The sequence below is a fragment of the Ailuropoda melanoleuca genome, chromosome 8, assembly GCF_002007445.2.
Source record: "Ailuropoda melanoleuca isolate Jingjing chromosome 8, ASM200744v2, whole genome shotgun sequence".
NCBI lineage: Eukaryota > Metazoa > Chordata > Mammalia > Carnivora > Ursidae > Ailuropoda > Ailuropoda melanoleuca.
This window is the reverse complement of record NC_048225.1, coordinates 92,034,333-92,057,129: the sequence shown is the minus strand read 5'-3', so window position 1 is coordinate 92,057,129 and position 22,797 is coordinate 92,034,333. Positions and strand designations below refer to the sequence as shown.

The following is a 22,797-nucleotide window of genomic DNA, read 5'->3' as shown; positions in this document are numbered from 1 at the left end:
CCCTGAGTCCTCTCGTCTGGGCCTGTCTCTTGAAGCAGTCAGTCAAAATCAGCTGCAAGCAGCCAACGTCAGTTTGGAAGAAGGTTTGGGAAGGTCTGCTTTTTAAAGTTTATTTTTAATGGGAAACGATTTTGCTTGCAGGGAAGAAGGACAGGTTTTTTCAGTAATGTGGTTGCTAACGTCACTGTAATATTGTCCTTTGAGCACTCAGGATATCTTAACATGATTTGAAGAAGAAAGCAACTTTAAAGTTGAAAGGCCATCTTTTAATCATGAATATTTACATTTATTGCATTATAGCTGGAGTTTTAAAATGTATAAGATTAATTTTTACCATGGCTATAATAGTAATGAAAAATTCAAATTTTGTGATCTCCAGATATGAAATCCTTGTTTTTCAAAGGCATGTAGGTTGAAGACTGTTGATAGAGACTGCCTTCATAGATGAACTGCCCATACATTTAACTTCCCTTTAGATAATGAAAAAAATATTCTTTTGGTAGCATATAAAGTTTTCTGACATACCAAATCTACTCATGGTTGGTTTTTATGTTTCAATTAGGGAGTGACATTTAGCTGTGTAGAGACTACTGAAAAAGGACAATTATCCCTGTACTATTTCAGCAGTTTAACAAAGTTTTAAAAGAAATCTACAGTTGACCCTGGAACAACATGGGTTTGAACTGCACGTGTCCATTTATACACGGATTTTTTACAGTACTGTAAATATATTTTCTCTTCCTTATGATATTCTTAGTAAGACTTTCTTTTCTCTAGCTTACTTTATTTTGAGAATACAGTGTGCAACACATATAACATACAAAATATGAGTCAATTGACCATGTTATCGGTATGGCTTTTGGTCAACAGTAGGCTATTGTTAAGTTATTGGGCAGTCAAAAGTTATACATGGATTTTCAGCTGTGTGGGGGATTGGTGCTCCCATGTTGTTCAAGGGTCAACTGTATATTTTTTAAAAACAAACTCTTAAGTCTGCTTCTCTGATAGCCATATTTGATTTGCTAAATGACATATAGTTTGTATATATTTTGCATAAATGGATCCTCTATCAGCAATAGGGATTATTAATATATAAAATCCTCTTTCCTACAATTGCTTGTGTATCTTCACATCAACTCTGGTTTTCCTTTTTTTTTTTTAACTGTCTTTCATTGCTTTAACTCTTTGGAAGAAATGAGAGAACAGGTTCTATATAAGATATCTATACATATGAAATTATATATGTGACACATATGTGTTTAAGCATATCTGTATGAGATGCTACAAATATGAGATTTTTATTTGTCAAAGAGGAAGAGGACAAAAAGGCAATAATAATAGGTGTGTCCTTTGACATAGCACCTGTGTTATTTGAGAAATTAAAAGAGACCTATTCATGTCCATTATTACTTATTTATGCACTCATAGTTTCTGAGTGGAGGTGGAGCCAGGAAAAAAGGGCTCACTGTCAAGTTTTGCTTGGTGACCTGTAATCTTAATCTAATGAAACAGTTTAAAAGCGAGATTATATACAGTTGTGACATGAATGTCAGGTTGAAAATCGTGACATTTAAACAAAAAAATTTATCTGTTTTCATTATACTCAAATATTTGCTATTGAGGAAAATAGGGATTATTTTAAAATCCCTGCTTACAGGTCCTTAATTACTAAGAGACAATCCTGCTTCCCTCTAAATACTTTCCATAAATACTTTGGAAACCCAACCAAATTTTATAAAGTGATTTGGCTTTGCTGTTGCTTTTCAGCAATGTGACATATACTAAATTGGTATTCAGCAGTCTTTCAAAAATGCTATCTGGAGGCTTCATGCCCTGTAACCCTATTGCCCTCCCTTAGTCATAAGCTTAGTCATGAGTGTAATCCATCTAGCATTTCTAGGAATAACCCAAGCCTTCCACCGAATCTCACACTAATGCCTCATTCTTCACACACCATGCCATTGTGGCCTCTAACATTTGGTGGTTTGGTAATTACCAAACATGTTTAAAGGCATGCTACCTGCTGGATCATCTAATCTGCATAGCCATATGAGGGTGGTACTATTATCATTCCCATTTGATAGATGAGGAAAGTAGGACACAGAATTGAAGTGAATGTAATCCATCCATGGTCATAATGAATACTGCAGATGAAATTTGAGCCTAGGTACCCTAACAGCACAGTTAAAATGTTATATATAGAAATATGTCATTTTAATTTTTCTCTAGTCTTGTTTTTGTTCCAGTTCAAATTCCTCTTGTATAAGGGGTAATGCTGTTGTGTTTGAAAGCTGTCCTTGTGCAGGAGGACAGTAAACTCTATCACTTAACTCAAATGTGCAAATTAAAATCCTTACCTTCCTGACTCACTAACATGAGTGGATGAGAGAAAGCAGAAGTAAAGGCAATCAAAATATTTAATGTTAAGGTACTTAAACACATGAGTATATAGCATGGATATATAATTCTAGCTTTAATGCTTATATTCAGGATATTTATAGATAGGCTGCTATTGTAAACATTTAACAGAAATGTGTTTTATTTAGTCTATAAGAATTTCAAGCCCCTGAGATAAAGTCTCTGACTTTTAAAAGTAGGTATTCCTGGGGGCACCTGTATGGCTCAGTCGGTTAAGTGTCTTACTTCAGCTCAGGTCGTGATCTCGGGGTCCTTGGATTGAGCCCTGCATTGGGCTCTACTCTGAGAGGCCGTCTACTTCTCCCTCTCCCCGTGCTTGTGCTCTCTCTCTCTCTCAAATAAATAAATGGATTTTTTTGAAAAAAATAAGTATTCTTGAAAATGACACTGCATTCTGTGTAGCATTCAATAATGACAAGATTATTTTGCATATATTATATCATACAATCCTCATAACAACTCGTTATTTCCATTTTATGTATGAGGAAGCTATAGTTGAGAGGCAGGAATTGATTCCTTCTGAGTTATACAAAGATATGAGGCAGAGCCAGTATTCAAACCTCTACATATCTTGTTATAAGTTAATGTGTGGAATGTCTGCTTGAATCATACAGGGACAAATAATGAAATCAAAAGATAATGTTATTATCTAACTCCAAAAAGTGGTAGTAGTCCTAAACACAATAGATTTCCTTCTTATTCATCATGGGAGAAAAGGTTTGAATGTGGTGCCCCAAAATCCTTTGGCTACTTTGGAGAATAACTGCTTGAATAGTTTGTTGTTGTTGTTGTTGTTGTTGTTGTTGTTGTTGTTATTTATAAGCTCTCTGCCCAGTGTGGGGCTTGAACTCATGACCCGAGATCAAGAGTCACATTCTCTTCCGACTCAGCCAGCCAGGGTCCCCAGTAGTTAATTATTTTATTGGCTCACATTTTTGGTGGGGAGAAGAAAGAAGAAGGCTATTGTCTTCATTCTTTAAAGGAAGCAGTGCAGAGTAAACAGGGTCATAGACCAGTGGTTTTCTGCCCCTCCATTTCCTTTTCTTCATATAGACTGAAACCCAACTTTAGTGTATTGAGTAGCTGATAGATATGGGCCTGATTTTTTCCAACAGGGCAGATGACTACCTGAAACTAAGAGATAACACATGTCTTCAGAAAATAAATTCAGCGAAGTTGAAGACTAATATGAATTGTTTTCTTTTTGCGTTTGAGTTCAAATCTGAGCCATTTATACTTACTTTACCAGAGTAAATACGAACCTAAGTAAGAGACTGAAGACTCACTCAATCCCCATGACTACCTTGTAAGCATGGTCTTTATGTTCTGAAACTTTGTTTTACAACTGTGTGAGTTGTGTATTACCACTATTAACGAAAAGAGATATCTTCTATATTAACTAGGACCCAAAGAGACTTTCAGGAAAGGACAACAGGCGTTCTTGACAGTGCAAGGAGCAGATAGGGTGAACAGAAGAGAAGGGATTGCAACAACTTAAACATTTTATGTGTAGCAGTCCTCCGATATAAGGACTTTCAAAAGTAAATATTCATCAGTGTGTCTCCTCTTGAATTAGTTGTGACACCTGTAAAAATAGAAGTTTGTTTTAGTTTGATAAGTTGTCAGTATATCCTAATTAATCGATGTTTTGGGTGAGCTCTGCTCCATGAATCCACCTGGACCTTTTCAATTCTAGAGGTGTAATTAGATCAGATGATAAAGTTTGTAGCAAATAGTAGAAGAAAACAGTTACTAACTCAAGACAGTCCTCTAAAAGGTAACATATTGGTTTGCTCGTATCTGATGTTACCTGTAATCACAAATTGAACTAAGTTTAGAAATGGAATTGTTGAAGACTTACTAGAATAAAAATTAATCTTGCTCAACTAAGAATAGAATAATCAGTGGGCAAGGTTGTGACATATTATTGATGGAGTTGTAGTCAGTTTCAGAGGACTGCGAGGATATTCTTCAGAAGTTAATGAAAATGAAAGGCTCACTATAAGACTTTCATCTTTAAGCTTAAACTGATTTAGTCTGCTCACTAAGGGAGATCCATGTATTTAATTACCTTTCTATGTGTTTCCAGCATTCAAAGAAAAGCCTCAGTATCCACCAAGTCAGGCTCAAGCAGTTCTTCAAAAAAGCCCCCCTGCTGAGTACTCCTATAAGAAATCAATAAGGAACCTGTTTAAAAATATTCCCTTTGTCCTTCTCTTGATCACTTACGGTAAGTGGTTTTCTTTTACTTTCTTTGATTTCTGTATAAAACTTTGAGCATTATAGATTCTTTTCATTTAATCTAGTGGTTTGAGCTTTAATTAATGAGTCATAAACTTGAATTTTGAACTAAAAGCAAAAACTTCAAGATGGATTTTCTTAATAATTTCTTAATCTAATTTCTTAATTTCTTTCTCTAGTTTCTTATGTTTTTAAATAAAATATACTGCATCTCAAATAGACAAGCACTGCCTCCTTTTTTGAGTTTCACCAAGTATTTTAATTAAGTCCTACTGCTAGAAGCATACGGGAAATGTCATCAACTAGTCCTTTCGCTGATCCCTTGCAAACTGGCATCTATTTTGACTACTCAGTCTAAACTGACATTAATGCGATCGCCCTAACCAGTTCTATCTTGAAAAGCAATTTTTATCCTTCTAGATATTTCAGGATAGCTGACAGATACTCACCCTGACGCTGTAGCTTTGACTGCAGGCACCAACTCATTTGGTTCCCTTCAGAGTTTGCTGACAGTTTATTCTTTGTTTTTTATATCAACACTGTTTATAGTAATTGCTAACACACCCTATTTCTGTCTTCCTTGTCTTCAGAAGTCACTCATGGCTGTTCTTTCCCTTCTTTACATCTATTTGGGAGTGCACACCCTAGTACATAACCGTTCTACGAGTTGTAACAAATTATGCCCTGACCTAAACTCACTCACCCTTTTACCCGGGCTACTTCATCTTCTTCTTCTTTTTTTCAGTGAAAAGTTGAACACAAAAGTAGAACATTTAATATAGTGAATTCCGATGTACCTATCATCACCCAGCTGCAATTATCAACTATCACTATTCTTGCTTTCTCTCTTTCCTCTACATTTTTCCTGGAATTTTTTTTGCCTGGAATATTTTTAAGCAAATCCAAGATGTTATATCCTATCGTCATTAAATACTTCAGCATGCCGTAGTGCCTTTTCTTCATTTTGCTGGTTACCTTCACTGGTTAGCTTAAACCTAAAACACATAACTAGGAAGTAGAGAAAATACAGCAAGTGAGTGAGTGATTATTATCTATAAGAGCAAATTCATTTCTTTCTGTAGCCTGTCATTCAAGGAAGAAAGACTCCTACCTTCTTTATCTCTTACTGTCTCCCAAGATAAGACTTTCTATGAGCCAGTTTATAACCAGCCCCTTGTCACAGACACACACGCTCACACATACAAACACGCCTCCACGTGCGTATATGCTGTGAATTCCAGTCTCTGTAATTCTGTGCCATTATTCTTTTTACCTGAAATGTACTCCTTTTTTCCCTTAAGCAGTCCTACAAGAGCTGACTTAACATTTGCCTCACTTACTCTCTAAAGTACATACATAAATCGTCAAAAAAAAAAAAAAAAAAGAATCAGAAAGAAGGCATTGGGAAACACTGTGGAGAGTTCCCCAGGAGAGATGGAAAACTTTGTTGACCTCCTGTTCTTCACCGAAGGGGTGCCTAGTTAGGGATTATGGTTTTGAATGAGTGTGTCACATCACACCTTTCGACAGTGCACCGGTCTCCCTCCATGACTAGTATTTTATGTATAAAGTTGGAGCAAACTTGGACGTGAGATGGTTTAGATAGGGGCTATACTCCTAGGACAGGTTTTCAGGATTACATACAGGGTCCAAAACTTAGGAACCAAATAGTCTAAGGTAACATTTTCTTGAGGTAGGGCTATTTGGAGAAAATGCAATCCTTCACTATGCCACTTATGCTATTTGCTATCTGAAACTCAGACAAATAATCTAGGCTCAGATAACAGTATTTCTTGCTCTTATGATCCTTCATCCTGACTTTTGCTATCTTTACTCAGGTCTGGAATAATGAAAGATCAGTGTACAGTACAGTGCAGTAGGGTACCCTCAGGTCTGAGCACAGCCCTCCTTTGCTTTCCTTGGCCTCCCCAGGCTAACCACGCTGGGTCCCTACATGTATCTGAACTCAGTGGGAAGTGAGCAGCAAGGCCAGTTACTTGGGGTGTTTTGATACGATCTTTAGACAGCCGTATGTCTCATCCTGCAATCTTCCATTTAAACATGGTTTGTAAGGGAACTTGACTAATTGTAAAACTCCCGCGAAAGAAGTAAGGGCCAAGAAACAACAAAGATAATGTCAATGAAGAACAAGGTGAGAGACACATTCTCAAATATCAGGATTTATAAAACAATGATAATTAGGATGCCGTGTATAACCAAGGGATAGACTATTAGATTACTGGAATGAATAGAGATCCCAGTGACCTACTTCTCTGTATCCGTTTGCAGGCCAGTTTGTATGATAGCAATGAAATTCTGCTAATGAAGAATTCGAATGGCCTGGCACGTCAAAAATTCATTTACTGCCAGTGCTGCATATTCAGTGTGAATTGGCAGCAAGGTGCTGCTCCCCAGAGTTAACTCAGGGATCCAGAATGACATCTTGGCACATGCTATTATGATTACTAGGGCAGCAAGTGGGAAATGTCACTTTTGCTCACATTTAAGTCATATGGCCATGCCCCTAAGTGTCTGCAGACACTAGAATACAGTGATCCCCTTATTCCTAGTTTCACTTTCTCTGGTTTCAGTTACCCGTGGTCAGCCACAGTCAGGAAGCCGGAGGAGCACCTAACCCTACATCACATGGTTTATGTCATTCACCCCACTTCATCTCATCACGTAGGCACTTTATCATCTCACATCATCACAATAAGAAGAAAAAATACAGTACAATAAGATTCTGAGAGAGAGGGACCACATTCACATAACTTTTATTACTGTATATTATAATTTTTCTATTATTAGTTATTGTTAATCTCTTACTGTGCCTAATTTATAAATTAAACTTCACCATATATATATATATGTATGTACATACATATGTATGTGTATGTTGGGTATGTGTATGTTGGGTGTATGTCGGGTTTGGTACTATCTGCAGTTTCAGGCATCCTCTGGGGGAACTTGAAACAAATCCTGTGCAGATAAGAGGGGACTACTGTATTTGCAAAGAGCTCTAATGACTAGAACATGTATAGATGAAAACTAGATGTTTTGTGTAAGAGAGACTATATAGAAATTGCCTGGGATAATTGATGATCCATATGGGAAAAATAAAATTAGCTCTCTAGAACACACCATGAAAAAAATGAATTGCAATGGATTAAAGACCAAAGGGTGAAAATTAGAACTTTCAAGTTTTTGAAGTACATGTAGGAAACTGGCTTTAGTATTCTTAAAAGAATTTCTTGGGATGCCTGGGTGGCTCAGTCAGTTAAGCGTCTGTTTCGGCTCAGGTCATGATCCCCCAGTCCTGGGATCGAGCCCCACGTTGGGCTCCCTGCTCAGCGGGGAGTCTGCTTCTCCTTCTCCCTCTGCCCCTCCCCCTGCTTGTGCTCTCTCTCTCTCTCACTCTCTGTCAAATAAAGAAATAAAATCTTTTTTTTTAAAGATTTTATTTCTTTATTTGACAGAGAGAGCACAAGCAGGAGGAGCAGCCGGCAGAGGGAGAGGGACAAGCAGACTCGCTGCTGAGCTAGGACCCCGATGCGGAACTCGATCCCAGGACACTGGGATCATGACCTGAGCTAAAGGCAGGCGCTCAACTAGTCCCATGAACTAGAATATAAAGTATTGACTCTGATAAATCTAAAAACTGTAATATTGAGTGATAAGAGCAAGCTATAGATAGATACAAATAATATATTATTTACATAAAGTTCAATTACATGCAGAATAATTCTAATTGTTATTTATGGATACACATATATTCAGTATCTAAAATGATAAGCACTGGGGTACCTGGATGGCTCAGTCGGACGTCTGACTCTCAGTTTTGGCTCAAGTCATGATCTTAGGGTCCTAAAATTGAGCCCCGTGTCAGGCTCCCTGCTCAGCGGGGAGTCCGCTTCCCCTCTCTCTCCCTCTGCCCCTCCTCCACTCATGCCCTCTCTCTCTAAGATAAATAAATAAATCTTAAAATAAAATAAAGTAAATAAAATAAAAGGATAAGCCCTAAAAGGAGGGTCAGGGTTACTTCTGAGAAGGAATGGGAGAGAAGAACAGGATTAGAGATCTAAAAAATGAATCTGAAACAAAGATGGCAAAATGTGAGTGTTTGACAAGCTGGGTGATGAGTAAGGGTATTTGTTAAATTATTCTCCGCACTTTTTTCTGTGCTTGAAATATTTAATAATACACTTAAGTCTCGCTAGAGGCCCACAAATGTGCCAGTAATCAGCAGGATTCAAACCCAGTCATATGCTTTCTGATAGCCAACTGCTTTTTATTTTTCCTTTTTAAATACTCTGGAATTAATATTATCTTACTAATTGCCTTGAAGTCTTTGCTGCAGGGGTGAGATCTCTGAGGCGGAGATTCTGTCTCATGTTTGAGCGCTCACTAGCTCGGGTACATTGTAGGTATTCAGTAAGCAGTCCGCTCAGTGCTTCATTGCTGTGGAGTGTTCTGCACGGAGATGGGAGCTGTGGCTGGCATATCTGAGTCCAAATAATAATAAATGCTGTCATGACGGAAGTTTACTATTGTAATCTCTGCAAGTTGAGGTGTTAACTTGAGCATTCCATATTCTGAAAGGGAATGGTAAGCGTTTTTAGTGTTCTCTGGCAGCTGTCTGAGAAATACGTTATATTTTCACCATTGTCACAGAGTACTCCATTATCACGTTACGAACTAATAAATGGTACGTTTATAATTTTCTGTTTATTATTGTAGGTATCATAACTGGAGCATTTTACTCAGTCTCAACATTATTAAATCAAATGATACTGACATACTATAAGGTGAGTTTCTGTCTAGACTGTGTCACATGCCTGGCCAAGAATGTTATTTAAACAGTGTAATTCCTGTTAGCATGATCGTAAGATTAAAGATTTATTGGGCACCTGGCTCGCTCAGTTGGGGGAGCGTGCTTGACCCCTGATCTCAGGATTGTAGGCTCAAGCTCCACGTGGGATGTAGAGATTACTTAAAAATAAAATCTTAAAAAAAAAAAAAGATTTATGACCTTGTTGCTTTAAAAGATTTTCATTGAGAATACATTTAATCCAATTTATAGAACACACAAAATGGAAAGAAGAAGGTATTATTGCTGTGACAATACCTAAGTCTTTTTTTCAGTCCTTTTTAAAAGAAACATGACTGGTTATGTGGGAAAAACAAACAATTTTAAAGGAAACCAACCCAAATATAAAGAAGTAAATATCAAGCTGTGACCTGTCTTTGCTTTTGAAAGGAGAAAGCAGTTGTAATATATAAAAACTATCAGATTAATCTCCTTCTCAGACTTCTGTGAATTACATGAGAATTCTAACAAAAGTCATTGCACTTTTTTTTTTAAAGATTTTATTTATTTATTTGACAGAGATAGAGACAGCCAGTGAGAGAGGGAACACAAGCAGGGGGAGTGGGAGAGGAAGAAGCAGGCTCATAGAGGAGGAGCCTGATGTGGGGCTCGATCCCACAACGCCGGGATCACGCCCTGAGCCGAAGGCAGACGCTTAACCGCTGTGCCACCCAGGCGCCCCTCATTGCACTTTCTTAACTATAGAGGGTCAAGACAAATTTATTTTATTTCTCCCACATTTTAGGTTTTCTTTTTTTTCTGGTTTGAAAAGAGAATGTCCTTGATATCTGCTTTACCTGCCCCCTACCCCTCTCACCCTAACAGATGTACTAAATTTCCTACTATATTGTATGTTTCATTTTATCCAATTATTTCCATTGACTATGAAAGGTATGGGAATGTGAAAGATCTATTTGAATTAGAAGTATCTGATTAACTTCTTATGAACATTTTTTTAAAGGGAGAAGAAATCAATGCTGGAAGGATTGGACTAACATTGGTAGTAGCTGGAATGGTGGGCTCTATTCTTTGTGGCTTGTGGCTAGATCATACCAAAACATACAAGTAAGTGATAGTACATGAATGTATGGTGTACAGCCTAGGGTATTTTGGGTTTAATGGAAACTTTGCTTTTTATTTTAAGAAATTTAAAAAAGTGTTATTATTACTAAGAGACTTGGATTCTAGACATTCTTAGATTCCTTTCACTTCTGAATGAAGTCTATATATTGTCTTATTTTATCAGTCATACTTATTTCGACTTTGAGAATTTGGATACCTTATGAAGCTTCTTCCCCTCTAACAGGAATCATGCACACATATGTCTTTAGAAGGGGTCATTACTATCCTACAAAAGCCCTTTCTTTTTTTTTTTTTTTTTTTTAAAGATTTTATTTATTTATTTGACAGAGATAGAGACAGCCAGCAAGAGAGGGAACACAAGCAGGGGGAGTGGGAGAGGAAGAAGCAGGCTCCCAGCAGAGGAGCCTGATGTGGGGCTCGATCCCAGAACGCCGGGATCACGCCCTGAGCCGAAGGCAGACGCTTAACCGCTGTGCCACCCAGGCGCCCCAGACAAAAGCCCTTTCTGAGAAACATTTGACTTCTGACAGAGACTTTATCCTGTTCTTTTCTCATGTTGTAAGCTTAAAAACAAACAAACAAAAAGTTGTCTTTCCTACCAAAAAATTGCTATTGAGCATAAGGCATTTTTGGTAAAAAGTTATTGCCTAGGAGTGCCTGGCTGGCTCTGTTGGTGGAACATGCAACTCTTGATCTCAGGGTCATGAGTTCGAGCCCCATGTTGGGTGTAGAGTTTACTTTAAAAAAATAATAAAATAAATAAATAAATAGAATCTTGAAAAAAAGTCTTTAAAAGTCTTTGCCTAAAGTGACCCACACTATTGCACCACTTAGCTATAATACATAATATGAAAATACTATATTAATTATACATTTATGTAATCAAAATTTTAATACAAAAGAAGAACTTAGGGATACCAACTGGGAGACTGAAGAGGGATTTCAGGGGCAGCATCTTTTGCATTGAGCCTTCAAAGAATAGCCATATTTATATGGCTATATATATATTTTTTTGTTTTTTTTAATTTGAAGTATTGTTGACAGACAATATTTTATTAGTTGCAGGTGTGCAGCATAGTGATTCAACAATTATTTTCTTTTTTTAATTAAGTATTTAAATTCCAGTGTAGTTAACATACAGTGTTACGTTAGTTTCAGGTGTACAATATAGCGATTGAACAATTCTGTACATTACTCAGTGCTCATCAAGATAAGTGTGCTTTTAATCCCCTACACCTATTTCACCCTTCCCCCCACCCATCTCCCCCTGGTGACCATCAGTTTGTTCTCTATAGTGAAAAGTCTGTTTCTTGGTTTTCTCGCTCTTTTTTTAGCCTTTGTTTGTTTTGTTTCTTAAATTCCACATGAGTGGAATCATATGGTATTTGTCTTTCTCTACTTATTTCATATAGCTAGATCTGAATAATATTCCATTGTATATATATGCCACATCTTCTTTATCCATTCATTATCGATGGACACCTGGGCTGCTTCCATAGTTTGGATGNGGGAGAGGAAGAAGCAGGCTCCCAGCAGAGGAGCCTGATGTGGGGCTCGATCCCAGAACGCCGGGATCACGCCCTGAGCCGAAGGCAGACGCTTAACCGCTGTGCCACCCAGGCGCCCCAGACAAAAGCCCTTTCTGAGAAACATTTGACTTCTGACAGAGACTTTATCCTGTTCTTTTCTCATGTTGTAAGCTTAAAAACAAACAAACAAAAAGTTGTCTTTCCTACCAAAAAATTGCTATTGAGCATAAGGCATTTTTGGTAAAAAGTTATTGCCTAGGAGTGCCTGGCTGGCTCTGTTTGGTGGAACATGCAACTCTTGATCTCAGGGTCATGAGTTCGAGCCCCATGTTGGGTGTAGAGTTTACTTTAAAAAAATAATAAAATAAATAAATAAATAGAATCTTGAAAAAAAGTCTTTAAAAGTCTTTGCCTAAAGTGACCCACACTATTGCACCACTTAGCTATAATACATAATATGAAAATACTATATTAATTATACATTTATGTAATCAAAATTTTAATACAAAAGAAGAACTTAGGGATACCAACTGGGAGACTGAAGAGGGATTTCAGGGGCAGCATCTTTTGCATTGAGCCTTCAAAGAATAGCCATATTTATATGGCTATATATATATTTTTTTGTTTTTTTTAATTTGAAGTATTGTTGACAGACAATATTTTATTAGTTGCAGGTGTGCAGCATAGTGATTCAACAATTATTTTCTTTTTTTAATTAAGTATTTAAATTCCAGTGTAGTTAACATACAGTGTTACGTTAGTTTCAGGTGTACAATATAGCGATTGAACAATTCTGTACATTACTCAGTGCTCATCAAGATAAGTGTGCTTTTAATCCCCTACACCTATTTCACCCTTCCCCCCACCCATCTCCCCCTGGTGACCATCAGTTTGTTCTCTATAGTGAAAAGTCTGTTTCTTGGTTTTCTCGCTCTTTTTTTAGCCTTTGTTTGTTTTGTTTCTTAAATTCCACATGAGTGGAATCATATGGTATTTGTCTTTCTCTACTTATTTCATATAGCTAGATCTGAATAATATTCCATTGTATATATATGCCACATCTTTATCCATTCATTATCGATGGACACCTGGGCTGCTTCCATAGTTTGGATGACTATATTCCCTATGCTATACCCTTCATCCCCATGACTTATTTATTTTATAACTGGAGGTCTGTATCTCTTCCGGTCTTGAAGGAGCGGCCTTATGTAGGAACGTCCTCCGTGTAGACTCTGTGTTCCAGGCTGCTTAGGCTGATCAGCTGGAGCTGGATTTGGTCCGGGCCAGAGGTCCTGGGGTGCTCCATGCCAGAGGCCACCCTGGTGGGATGGCTAGAGCTGGAGCACATTTGAGCCGGGTGGTCCCAGGGGCCTCATGCCAGGTCCACATTGGGAGAATAGCTGGACCTGGAGCAGGCATGAGGCAGGGGTCCTGGGCATTCGTAGGCACTCTGTGCCCTGGCTGCCCTGGCAGGATGGCTGGAGCTAGAGTAAGTGCTGGTGGGGGTGCTCTGCACTGGGCTGCCCCGGTGGGACAACTTGACCTGGAGCAGATGCTGTCCGGGAGGGCTTCCCTTGCAGGACAGATGGAGCTAGTGTGGGCTAGTGGACTCTGTCCCTGTCTGTGCTCTCAAGGGGCTGCTGTAAACAGTGGCTATCACAAGCATCTCCAACTCCAAAGTGAGTTCCAGCAGTTTCCCCACTGTTTGGCAGACACTCTAGGGTTAGTAAATGGATTTCCTTCACTCATAGTCTAATTGCTCCTTAAACCACTGTTTTGTTTTTGTTTTTTTGCTGTGCCCCAGGGCAAGCGACAGCTCAGTAATATCTGGCCCTACTGCAGGTCATAGGGTCTCCAGTGGGGTTCCCACTGTTACCCTGTCTCTGTCTCACCTGATCCTCTCTCTATGTGGTCCCTCTACCCTTTATTATGCAGAAGCTGTTCAGTCAGTCTTCAGTTCTTCTTCAGGAGGAATTGCTTGCTTTTTTTTTTTTTTTTAAGATTTTTATTTATTTATTTGACAGTGAGAGACAGCCAGCGAGAGAGGGAACACAAGCAGGGGGAGTGGGAGAGGAAGAAGCAGGCTTCCCCAGGAGGAGCCTGATGTGGGGCTCGATCCCAGAGCTCTGGGGTTACGCCCTGAGCCGAAGGCAGACGCTTAATGACGGAGCCACCCAGGCGCCCCAGGAGGAATTGCTTTCTATGTAGATTCTATGTGTCTGTGGGAGGACATGAGTTCAGCGTCTTCCTAGGCTGCCATCTTGGGCCCCTCAGTCAAAAATAGCTACTTTTTTTTTTTTTTTTAAGATTCTATTTATTTATTTGACAGAGAGAGAGAGACAGCGAGAGAGGGAACACAAGCAGGGGGAGTGGGAGAGGGAAAAGCAGGCTTCTCGCTGAGCGGGAAGCACAATGCAGGGCTCGATCCCAGCACCCTGGGATCATGACCTGAGCCAAAGGCAGACACTTAACCTATTGAGCCACCCAGATACCCCAGAATAGCTACATTTTTTAACAGGCAGAATCTTCCCAACTGCTTGGGATAAATGAATAAATGGAACTATGAATAAATGATGGAATAAAATAAAATGAATGCATGAAATATGGAACTGTCACCTATGTATCCTGTGTACCTTTCAAGGCTCAAGATATGTTTGATATCATTATGTAAGCCCTTCCAAAGACCTCTCATGTTGAAATATTCCAAGATAGCTCTCCCATAATTTAAGACAACACTTGCTGTAGTTTCATTATTATGAAATGGTACCTTACATTCGATCTGTAGATAAAGGGAACATATGCAAAGGATTAAAATTACTCCTAGCCTTTGGTCCACTTTACAGTTAGAAAACTTGATAGGCATAGAAATGTCTTCTTTGTTGTCCTGATTTTGTTCTCAGAGTAATTGCCATTCACTCACCAAACTTGTGTTGTGGCCATAGTTCAGCTAGGGATTGTGACAAGCGACATAGAGTCCCTGTCCTTGAGACATTTATGGTCTAAATGGGGAAAATAAAGTGTTCATATATGAAAAATAATAATGTAACAGACTAAAATAGATGTCATACACCGAATAGATGTCTGTCATGTGACAGTTACGTAGCTACTAAGATGATAAGGGAATTTGGAAGAAGAGGCAATGTTATAAGCTGCCGTGGTTAGGAAAGGGTTTTGGAAGAGGTGGAATTTGAAGTCAATCTTCAGATACAGTTAGGGAACTATCCCACTTGGTGGCACAAAAATGATTTGATCCATATGAATATTCCTTCCTGTCTGAGCATTGGATATGGTGTGAGTTTTGTCGGTTGCTGCTATTGAATCTTAAATGTAAGCTTTAAAGTCCACGCTTTGGTGGAAATGTTTTCGATATGAGGGAAACCTAATCTTGAAAACCAACGCATTTATTACTGTGTAGAGAGAGCAATGTTTAGCGACAGGATTTTTATATACCTAGGAAAATCAGGCAAAATACTAACAATTTTGTTTTTGTTTTAGACAGACAACTCTGATAGTTTACATTTTGTCTTTTTTTGGAATGGTCGTATTTACTTTCACGTTGGACCTTGGATACATTATGGTCGTGTTTGTTACTGGAGGGGTGCTCGGGTAAGCAGTGTGTGTGTGTGTGCGTGTGTGTGTGTGTGTGTGTGTAGGAGGAATGTTAGCATGCTCTTACAATTTTGAAGTATTACTACTGTGGTTTTAAATTTTTAGTTCATTCAATTGTCCTTTAATATTTTAAACTTTAAAGAATCTATCCTGTGCACATAAATACGTAATTCTTTGGAAATTAAAAAAAAGTAGTTTAAAATGTTTTTTTGGTATATATGATAAGTGAAAAATGGATAAGCCTTCCTTAGTCCAGGTAGCTTTATTTAGTTAGAAAAACAACTAACTGACTTTGCAAATTAGAGGTAAATTTTTCTCAAAAAAAGAAAAACTTAGGAACTGCTTTACTTCTCAGTTCTTCTGTCCCTGGGCTGATTGGTGAATAATAATAGGGCCTTACTGTCACACATTAAGTTCAAAATATTCAGTTATCTGATCACTAGAATAGGCCTAAGAAGCAGAACGATTGCCTCAATATGTGATATTGCCCTCAGTTAATTGTTTCTATAATTCTGGATTTATTTTCCTAGTTTCTTCATGACCGGTTACCTCCCAGTGGGTTTTGAATTTGCTGTTGAAATCACTTACCCTGAATCTGAAGGTACTTCCTCTGGTCTTCTTAATGCTGCTGCACAGGTAAACCTCTGACTTCTCTTGAATCTGAGATGATTAGCTTGCTGACTAGTCTAGTGGATAATAAAGTTAAAAAGAATTTTTGTTTGAAAGATTCTACCTTTCAATGCATGTTTGTAGAAGCTAAATCATATGAATAAAATAGGAAAAGTTCTGGGGAAAACATTGCACTTACTTCAAAGAAGCAAATTTAACAATTATTTCTCTTATTTTAGATATTTGGAATTTTGTTCACATTGGCTCAAGGAAAGCTCACATCAGACTATGGTCCTAGGGCAGGAAACATTTTCCTCTGTATTTGGATGTTTCTAGGCATCCTTTTAACAGGTAAATTAGGGCATTTTCCTGGCAAAATTACTTATGTCATATTGTCTTTATATTTAATTTTCATGTCTATTGATTCTCACTGGCTTGGAAGAACTCGGGGGGAAAAAGAGATAAAAAGCAGGATATTGTCTTTTTCCAAGGATATGAATCTATCAATTCATTTTTCAGATTTTAACTTCAATACCGTTACTATGCATAAGAAACAAAACCATTGTATTAAGGGGTCAGTAAAAATTCTGGACAGATCTGCTTCTCACTGGCTGTGTGACTTTAGACAAGTGACTTCACCTCTCAGATCCTCCTTTTCTCATTCATATAACAGGGTATTAAAAAGCCTGCCCTAGAGGGTTGTGGCGCGGATTAACTGCGGTGCTTCATGAAAAGCTCCCAGTGTTGCGTCTGGCACCTAGAGCATGCCTAATCACATCCTCAATGATGATCGTGTGTGGTGGTGGAAATAGCACATGGGAGGGTTAGCCAATCGTACCCGAGATAGGGATAATCAGAGTAGACGTGGGCAGGAATGAGAGTAGAGCCCAGCCTGCCCAGCGCTGGAGAAAGAGCACAGAAGAGGGCTTTTATCTGTAGTTTGTCCGGGCGCATAAGCGTAAAAATGGATTTAGAAGCAAAGTTTAATGTCCGGCAGTGTTTCTACACCCACGTTGCTTCATCTGCTAGCTCGCTTGGTTGATTTCTTCAGTGCAAACTCTTTCATACGATGTACACGGTACCTGCCAGCCGAGCCACATATCCTGCCTCCTCCGCCTTGTACTTGATGCTCCAGTGGTCCCCAAACTACCTCCAGTGCCACATTCTTGTCCATTCTATTCCTGTCTTGCATTCTTTGCATGTACTGTTTCCTGCCCAGAATGCCTTCCTCTCTCTTCTTATCTGCTTGACCAGTTCCTACTCATTTTTCGAGTTTCAATTCAAATGTGTCTCCTCTGGCAGGCCTTCCGTGATTTGCTCTGGATTGACAGAGGCCTTTTTTTCTCCCATGCTCCCACTACACCTTCTACATAACCTGCGTGATTGCACTGATCCCACAATGTTATAATCATTCGCATGTCAGTATTTCCTTAGAACCGAGGGTGCTCTAGGGAAAGAATTGTGCTTTTCATCTTTGCATCTTTGGTTCCCAGCATCCTGTATTTTTTCACTAATGAAGGAATTGCTAATTAAGTTAGTGTCTTAGAGAAACACTAACATTTTTTTTTAAAGATTTTGTTTATTTGTCAGAAAGAGAGAGAGAGAGAGCACAATCAGGGGTAGTGGCAGGCAGAACAGGCAGAGGGAGGGGGCGCCTGGGTGGCGCAGTCCTTAAGCGTCTGCCTTTGGCTCAGATCGAGCCCCACATCAGGCTCCTCCGCTAGGAGCCTGCTTCTTCCTTTCCCACTCCCCCTGCTTGTGTTCCCTCTCTTGCTGGCTGCCTCTGTCAAATAAATAAATAAATAAATAAATAAATAAATAAATAAATCTTAAAGAGAAAAAAAAAAAAAAGAACAGGCAGAGGGAGAAGCAGACTCCTTGATGGACAAGGAGCCCGAGATGGGATTCCATCCCAGGACCCCCGGGGTCATGACCCGAGCCAAAGGCAGACGCTCAACCGACGGAGCCACCCAGGCGTCCCTAGCATTTTTTCATGCTGTGAGGATGCCGTTGAATATGATGGTACTACAGTGCGCTAAACGCGGCAACATCCAGAAAGGCCTTGTACTGCTTAAAGAAAAATATATTCCTCTCTACTCTTTGGTAACTCTACTGATGTTTCTCTATTTCAGCATTAATCAAGTCGGATCTCAAAAGACACAATATAAACATAGGAATTGCGAACGGTGATATTAAAGCTGTAAGTAATGAATATTTTTATGACTATACTATGGAGAAATGTGTGAAATCAATCTGTCTAGTCAGCTCTTTTGTATTCCCGAGCCAACTGTCGATCTGTCATCATGGCATATGCCAGATGCTGTAAGGTTTTTTTTATCTTATGATTCTTTCTACAGGTACCAGTTGAAGATAGTCCCACAGATCAAGAATCCAAAACTATGATGATGTCCAAGCAGTCAGAATTGGCAATTTGAGGTGAAAGAGAAAGTTAACATCATGTGATAGTTGAGCAGCAAGCCTCGGTTTATACATGACAGGAGATGGGTACTTACTTGAAAATTATTATGTGACCGCTGACTAAAATTACTGTCTCGCTTCATTGTTAACGTAAAGCAAGATTTTGCTTAATATACTTTGGCTCACATCCTATTAACACTACCACTTAATCCACCTAGCATCCCATTGTTAATCTTCTATTGCCGATCAGAAAGTAAGCTTCCTGACATGTATTTTCCGAAAGTGGGTTTTTTTTTGTTGTTGTTGTTGTTTTTTGTTTTTTATGAAAATGGAAGGTCAGAGGCTTTCTAAAATGATAATGTGGAGGTCTAATCCCTTTAAGTCACATAGGAGTACATGCCATTTAGAACCAAGTGTGCAATATATTCCTAATTAGCTCCCTTTCCATTATTCTTACCAACTGTCCAATCCGCCTTAGTGGAAGTACCAACGTGGCACTTCGAACTCCTCAAAGGACAGCACTGGGATGAGACTTCCACAGAAACCTCTAAAATTTTTCCGGTTTCTTCTCTTCTTGTTAAACAATGCTTTGTAACATGTATTGTCAGTGGCCATCCAAACTGTTCTGTGTACACATTGAAATCATGGCTTTGGTCTTAGACGCGAAGGAGACCAGACACAGGCTCATTAGCTTGAGTTCTCTGCATTGCCTTCCTATCACGGTCTAAATGCTAATACTGTTTCTTTCACTCCAACTTGAAATAGAGTAATTTTGTGCCCACTGCCCTGTTGACTCTCCTTTTTTCAACACAGGCATACCTCAGAGATATTGCAGGGTCAGCTCCAGACCATTCAGAATAAAGCAAATATCACTATAAAGTGATTCAAATGAATTCTTTGGTTTCCCAGTCCATATAAAAGTCATGTTTACACTATTCTGTAGTCTAGTAAGTGTGCAGTAAACTGAAAGAGCAAGGTACATACCTTAAAAAAGACTTCTTGCTAAAAAATGCTAACCACGATCTCAGCTGTCAGCAAGTCATAACCGCTGATCACAGATTACCTACTAAAGAGAATAATAATGAAAAAGTTGGAAATATTGCAAGAATTACTAAAATGTGGCACAGAGACACGTGTGAGCAAATGCTTCTGGAAAAAATGGCACCAATGGACTTCCTTGATGCAGGGTTGCCACACACCTCCAATTTGTTAAAAAAACAACAACAACAAAAACTCAGTATCTGTGAAGGGCAGTAAATCAAAGCACAATAAAACGAGGTATGCCTGTGTATGACTTTCTAGCAAGAAAATGCCATCCTACGTGTTGTTGGCTTTGTCATGATGTCTTGCAATACTTTGGCTTGAAGGTTATGGAGATAAATCTATGGTAACATAGCCCAGGGGTTCTCATTTGTGGAGACCTCTGGAAATACTGTCTTCGTTCCGCACTATCATGAGTATGACCGTTCTCCTTTGAGGAATACTGCGTACGTTCTCCTGCGGCGTGCGGGGGGAGAGTATTCTTTGCTTCACCGGACTGTACATAGTCTCCACGCTGTTGGAAAAATTCTGCTCTGTTACATGCTCAGGGTAAGGAAAATAGGACCAAATGTGTTTCTACAGTGCCTACCACTGCGTTTTGTTTACAATGAGAATTTAAATGTTGTTCGTGTCCTGACTCTCTTAAGCTGATAGGGAAATATCTTTACAATAATGACATCGAAACAGCCATGATATTTACATTATGTCCACATCAACCAAAACAACAACAACAACAACAACCCAGTCAGGTAAACCCTTGAATACTCTTAAGTGAATTAGCAGTTCTGATTTGGGCATATTCTATGCATTGCTGTATAGTGAAATTATAACATTCTCTGTAATCAGACGACAGTAAATGATGTGGAATCTTACCCTGGAGAATGTGTCACCAGAAGAACGTAGCTGGAAATCAGGAGCTCTGGGTCTGTGACCTGGATCTGTTTCTAGCTGTCCCTGTCACTCACTGGCCAGCATTTTCCTCATCCATATAATGAATGTGTTCACTTTGATCTCAAAGATCCTTTTTGAATCTTAAATGCCATTCATCATGGGGTAACCAACTCACTGAAGCACAGGAACTTAAATCTAGCTAGAGAAGAATCCCCTGGAGAATTGGATACACAGCTGTGATTGATACTTTGTGGATATGGGGAATTTAGCATCTGTTTTTTGCTTTTTTATTCAGTTGGTGATAGCGTAGGCAGAATATGCTGGATCATTAACTCCCTTAGAAACTTACATCACAGGTTTTATGGCCAAAAATATATTCTGAGATCCCTCCTAAATAATTACTTTTATTTTTGAACTATCAATTGTTTAAAATAATCACGTACTTGTTGAGTTCCTAAACTTTTGAAAAAATTACAGATAAAAGTTGAACTACTCTGTTTCTGAAAAGCATAAATGTCCTGCGTGTCTTTCTTTGTTGACTAGAAAAAGGATGAAATATGATGTTCCAAAACACAAAATGGATGGGTAATTTTTTCTGTATCTTGAGTTAAAGTTGCAACATGTCAAACAAGAACGTCATATAATTCTGTCTTATCTTTGGAAAATGGAGTTGGGTAACCAGTACTTGTGTAAGTTTTAATGACGTGATTTTAGAAAGAAATTGGATGCTTTCAAAAGCTGTTGCATTTATAAATGTTGCAAAAACAACAACAACAAACAAACACTAGCTTTTGCCTTTTGTGAATGTTGGAGAAATGTCTTTAAAAATGTGTTTGTGTGTAAACTCAGAGTATTGCCAGAATGTCTGTCTGTATTAAATCATCTTTCATGTTCTAATTTTTGCTTTTTGTACTATTTGTCGGTATGCTTGTCCTTCAGTGTTTCAGACCTGAAATAAATTTATTTTTTTAATGTTCATTTTGTATGGCTTTTTTTTTTTTTTAAGTTCTAATTCTTAGGTGCACGTGGGGAGTGGAAAGGGACTGTAAGATTTCAGAATGGGCCAAGAAGGCAGTTTTGTGGAGCACAACGAGACCAAGTCCGCCAGGGTCAGGACTAAAACAGCAAAGTAGTAAGGGCTTGATCTCCTCTCCTTTGGTGCCTGACTCCTCCTTGGGCAGATAGGTGCCTACCATGAGCTGTCTGGGGACCCTACACCTAAGCTGCTGACTTTCCCTTTTTCTCCTGGTAGCATGTGCCTGTATGGGACCTGACATCCCACAGCAGGTGTTGGTTTTTCCTCAAGGCCTTGCTGATTAACAACATTAACCAAACTATAACTTTCTTCATTGAAATATTGGGTCTGATGAACACTCATTGTTTATAAGCTTCAGTGAGATAATACATAAAAAATGTTCAGCAGAAAGCTTGACCTAGCCAACACTCAAAAGTTTTGGCTACGATTTTTATGCATTAATGATTGGCAACCAGCACCATATTACCACTTAAAAGGATTGGGATTTGAAGAGAGAAGTTCAAGTGACTTCCATCAAAAGAATACCACTGAGGAAAATTTGAGGTCCTGGAGAATGGCCAATAAAGTAGACATTTAGGGAGGAAGAGAGTGGTAACCACATTATTCAAATCCTACCTGGCTGGGGGCTGTCCACTCCACATCTTCCTGAAGCCAGTCCTGTATGCAAATAATCTGGTTGGCCACGATTAAGGAAATTGTCATTGAGACTGGAGGCTGGATAAGAGATTAGTCTAGGGCAGTGAATCCCAAAGTTTTGGTCTCAGAATTCTTTTACACTTAAGAATCATTGAGGAACCTGGGACTCCTGGGGGGCTCAGTCAGTTAAATGTCTGCCTTCAGCTCAGGTCATGATTCCAGGGTCCTGGGATTGAGCCCCACATCCAGCTCCTTGCTCAGTGGGGAGCCTGCTTCTCCCTCTCCCTGCTGCTCCCCTTGCTTGTGCTTTCTCTCTCTCTTTCCCATAAATGAAATCTTTAAAAAATGAAAGACTCATTGAGGAACCCAAAGAACTTCTGTTTTTCTGATTTATGGCTGTTAGTATTAATCATACTAGA

The 22,797-nt window shown here is 38.9% G+C and overlaps 1 protein-coding gene across 1 annotated transcript in view; it reads left to right on the top strand.

The window, feature by feature from the left end:
- FLVCR1 (FLVCR heme transporter 1) overlaps nucleotides 1-21,685 on the top strand; it is a 28,159-nt gene extending 6,474 nt beyond the window's left edge. Inside the window, exons 3-10 of the mRNA XM_019797436.2 lie at nucleotides 4,508-4,648; nucleotides 9,397-9,464; nucleotides 10,488-10,591; nucleotides 15,634-15,744; nucleotides 16,278-16,383; nucleotides 16,596-16,707; nucleotides 18,489-18,556; nucleotides 18,714-21,685. Coding sequence (XP_019652995.2) covers nucleotides 4,508-4,648; nucleotides 9,397-9,464; nucleotides 10,488-10,591; nucleotides 15,634-15,744; nucleotides 16,278-16,383; nucleotides 16,596-16,707; nucleotides 18,489-18,556; nucleotides 18,714-18,791 — 788 coding nt within the window. The 3' untranslated portion in view covers nucleotides 18,792-21,685. The remainder of the gene's footprint in view (nucleotides 1-4,507; nucleotides 4,649-9,396; nucleotides 9,465-10,487; nucleotides 10,592-15,633; nucleotides 15,745-16,277; nucleotides 16,384-16,595; nucleotides 16,708-18,488; nucleotides 18,557-18,713) is intronic.
- Nucleotides 21,686-22,797: the final 1,112 nt, after the last annotated feature.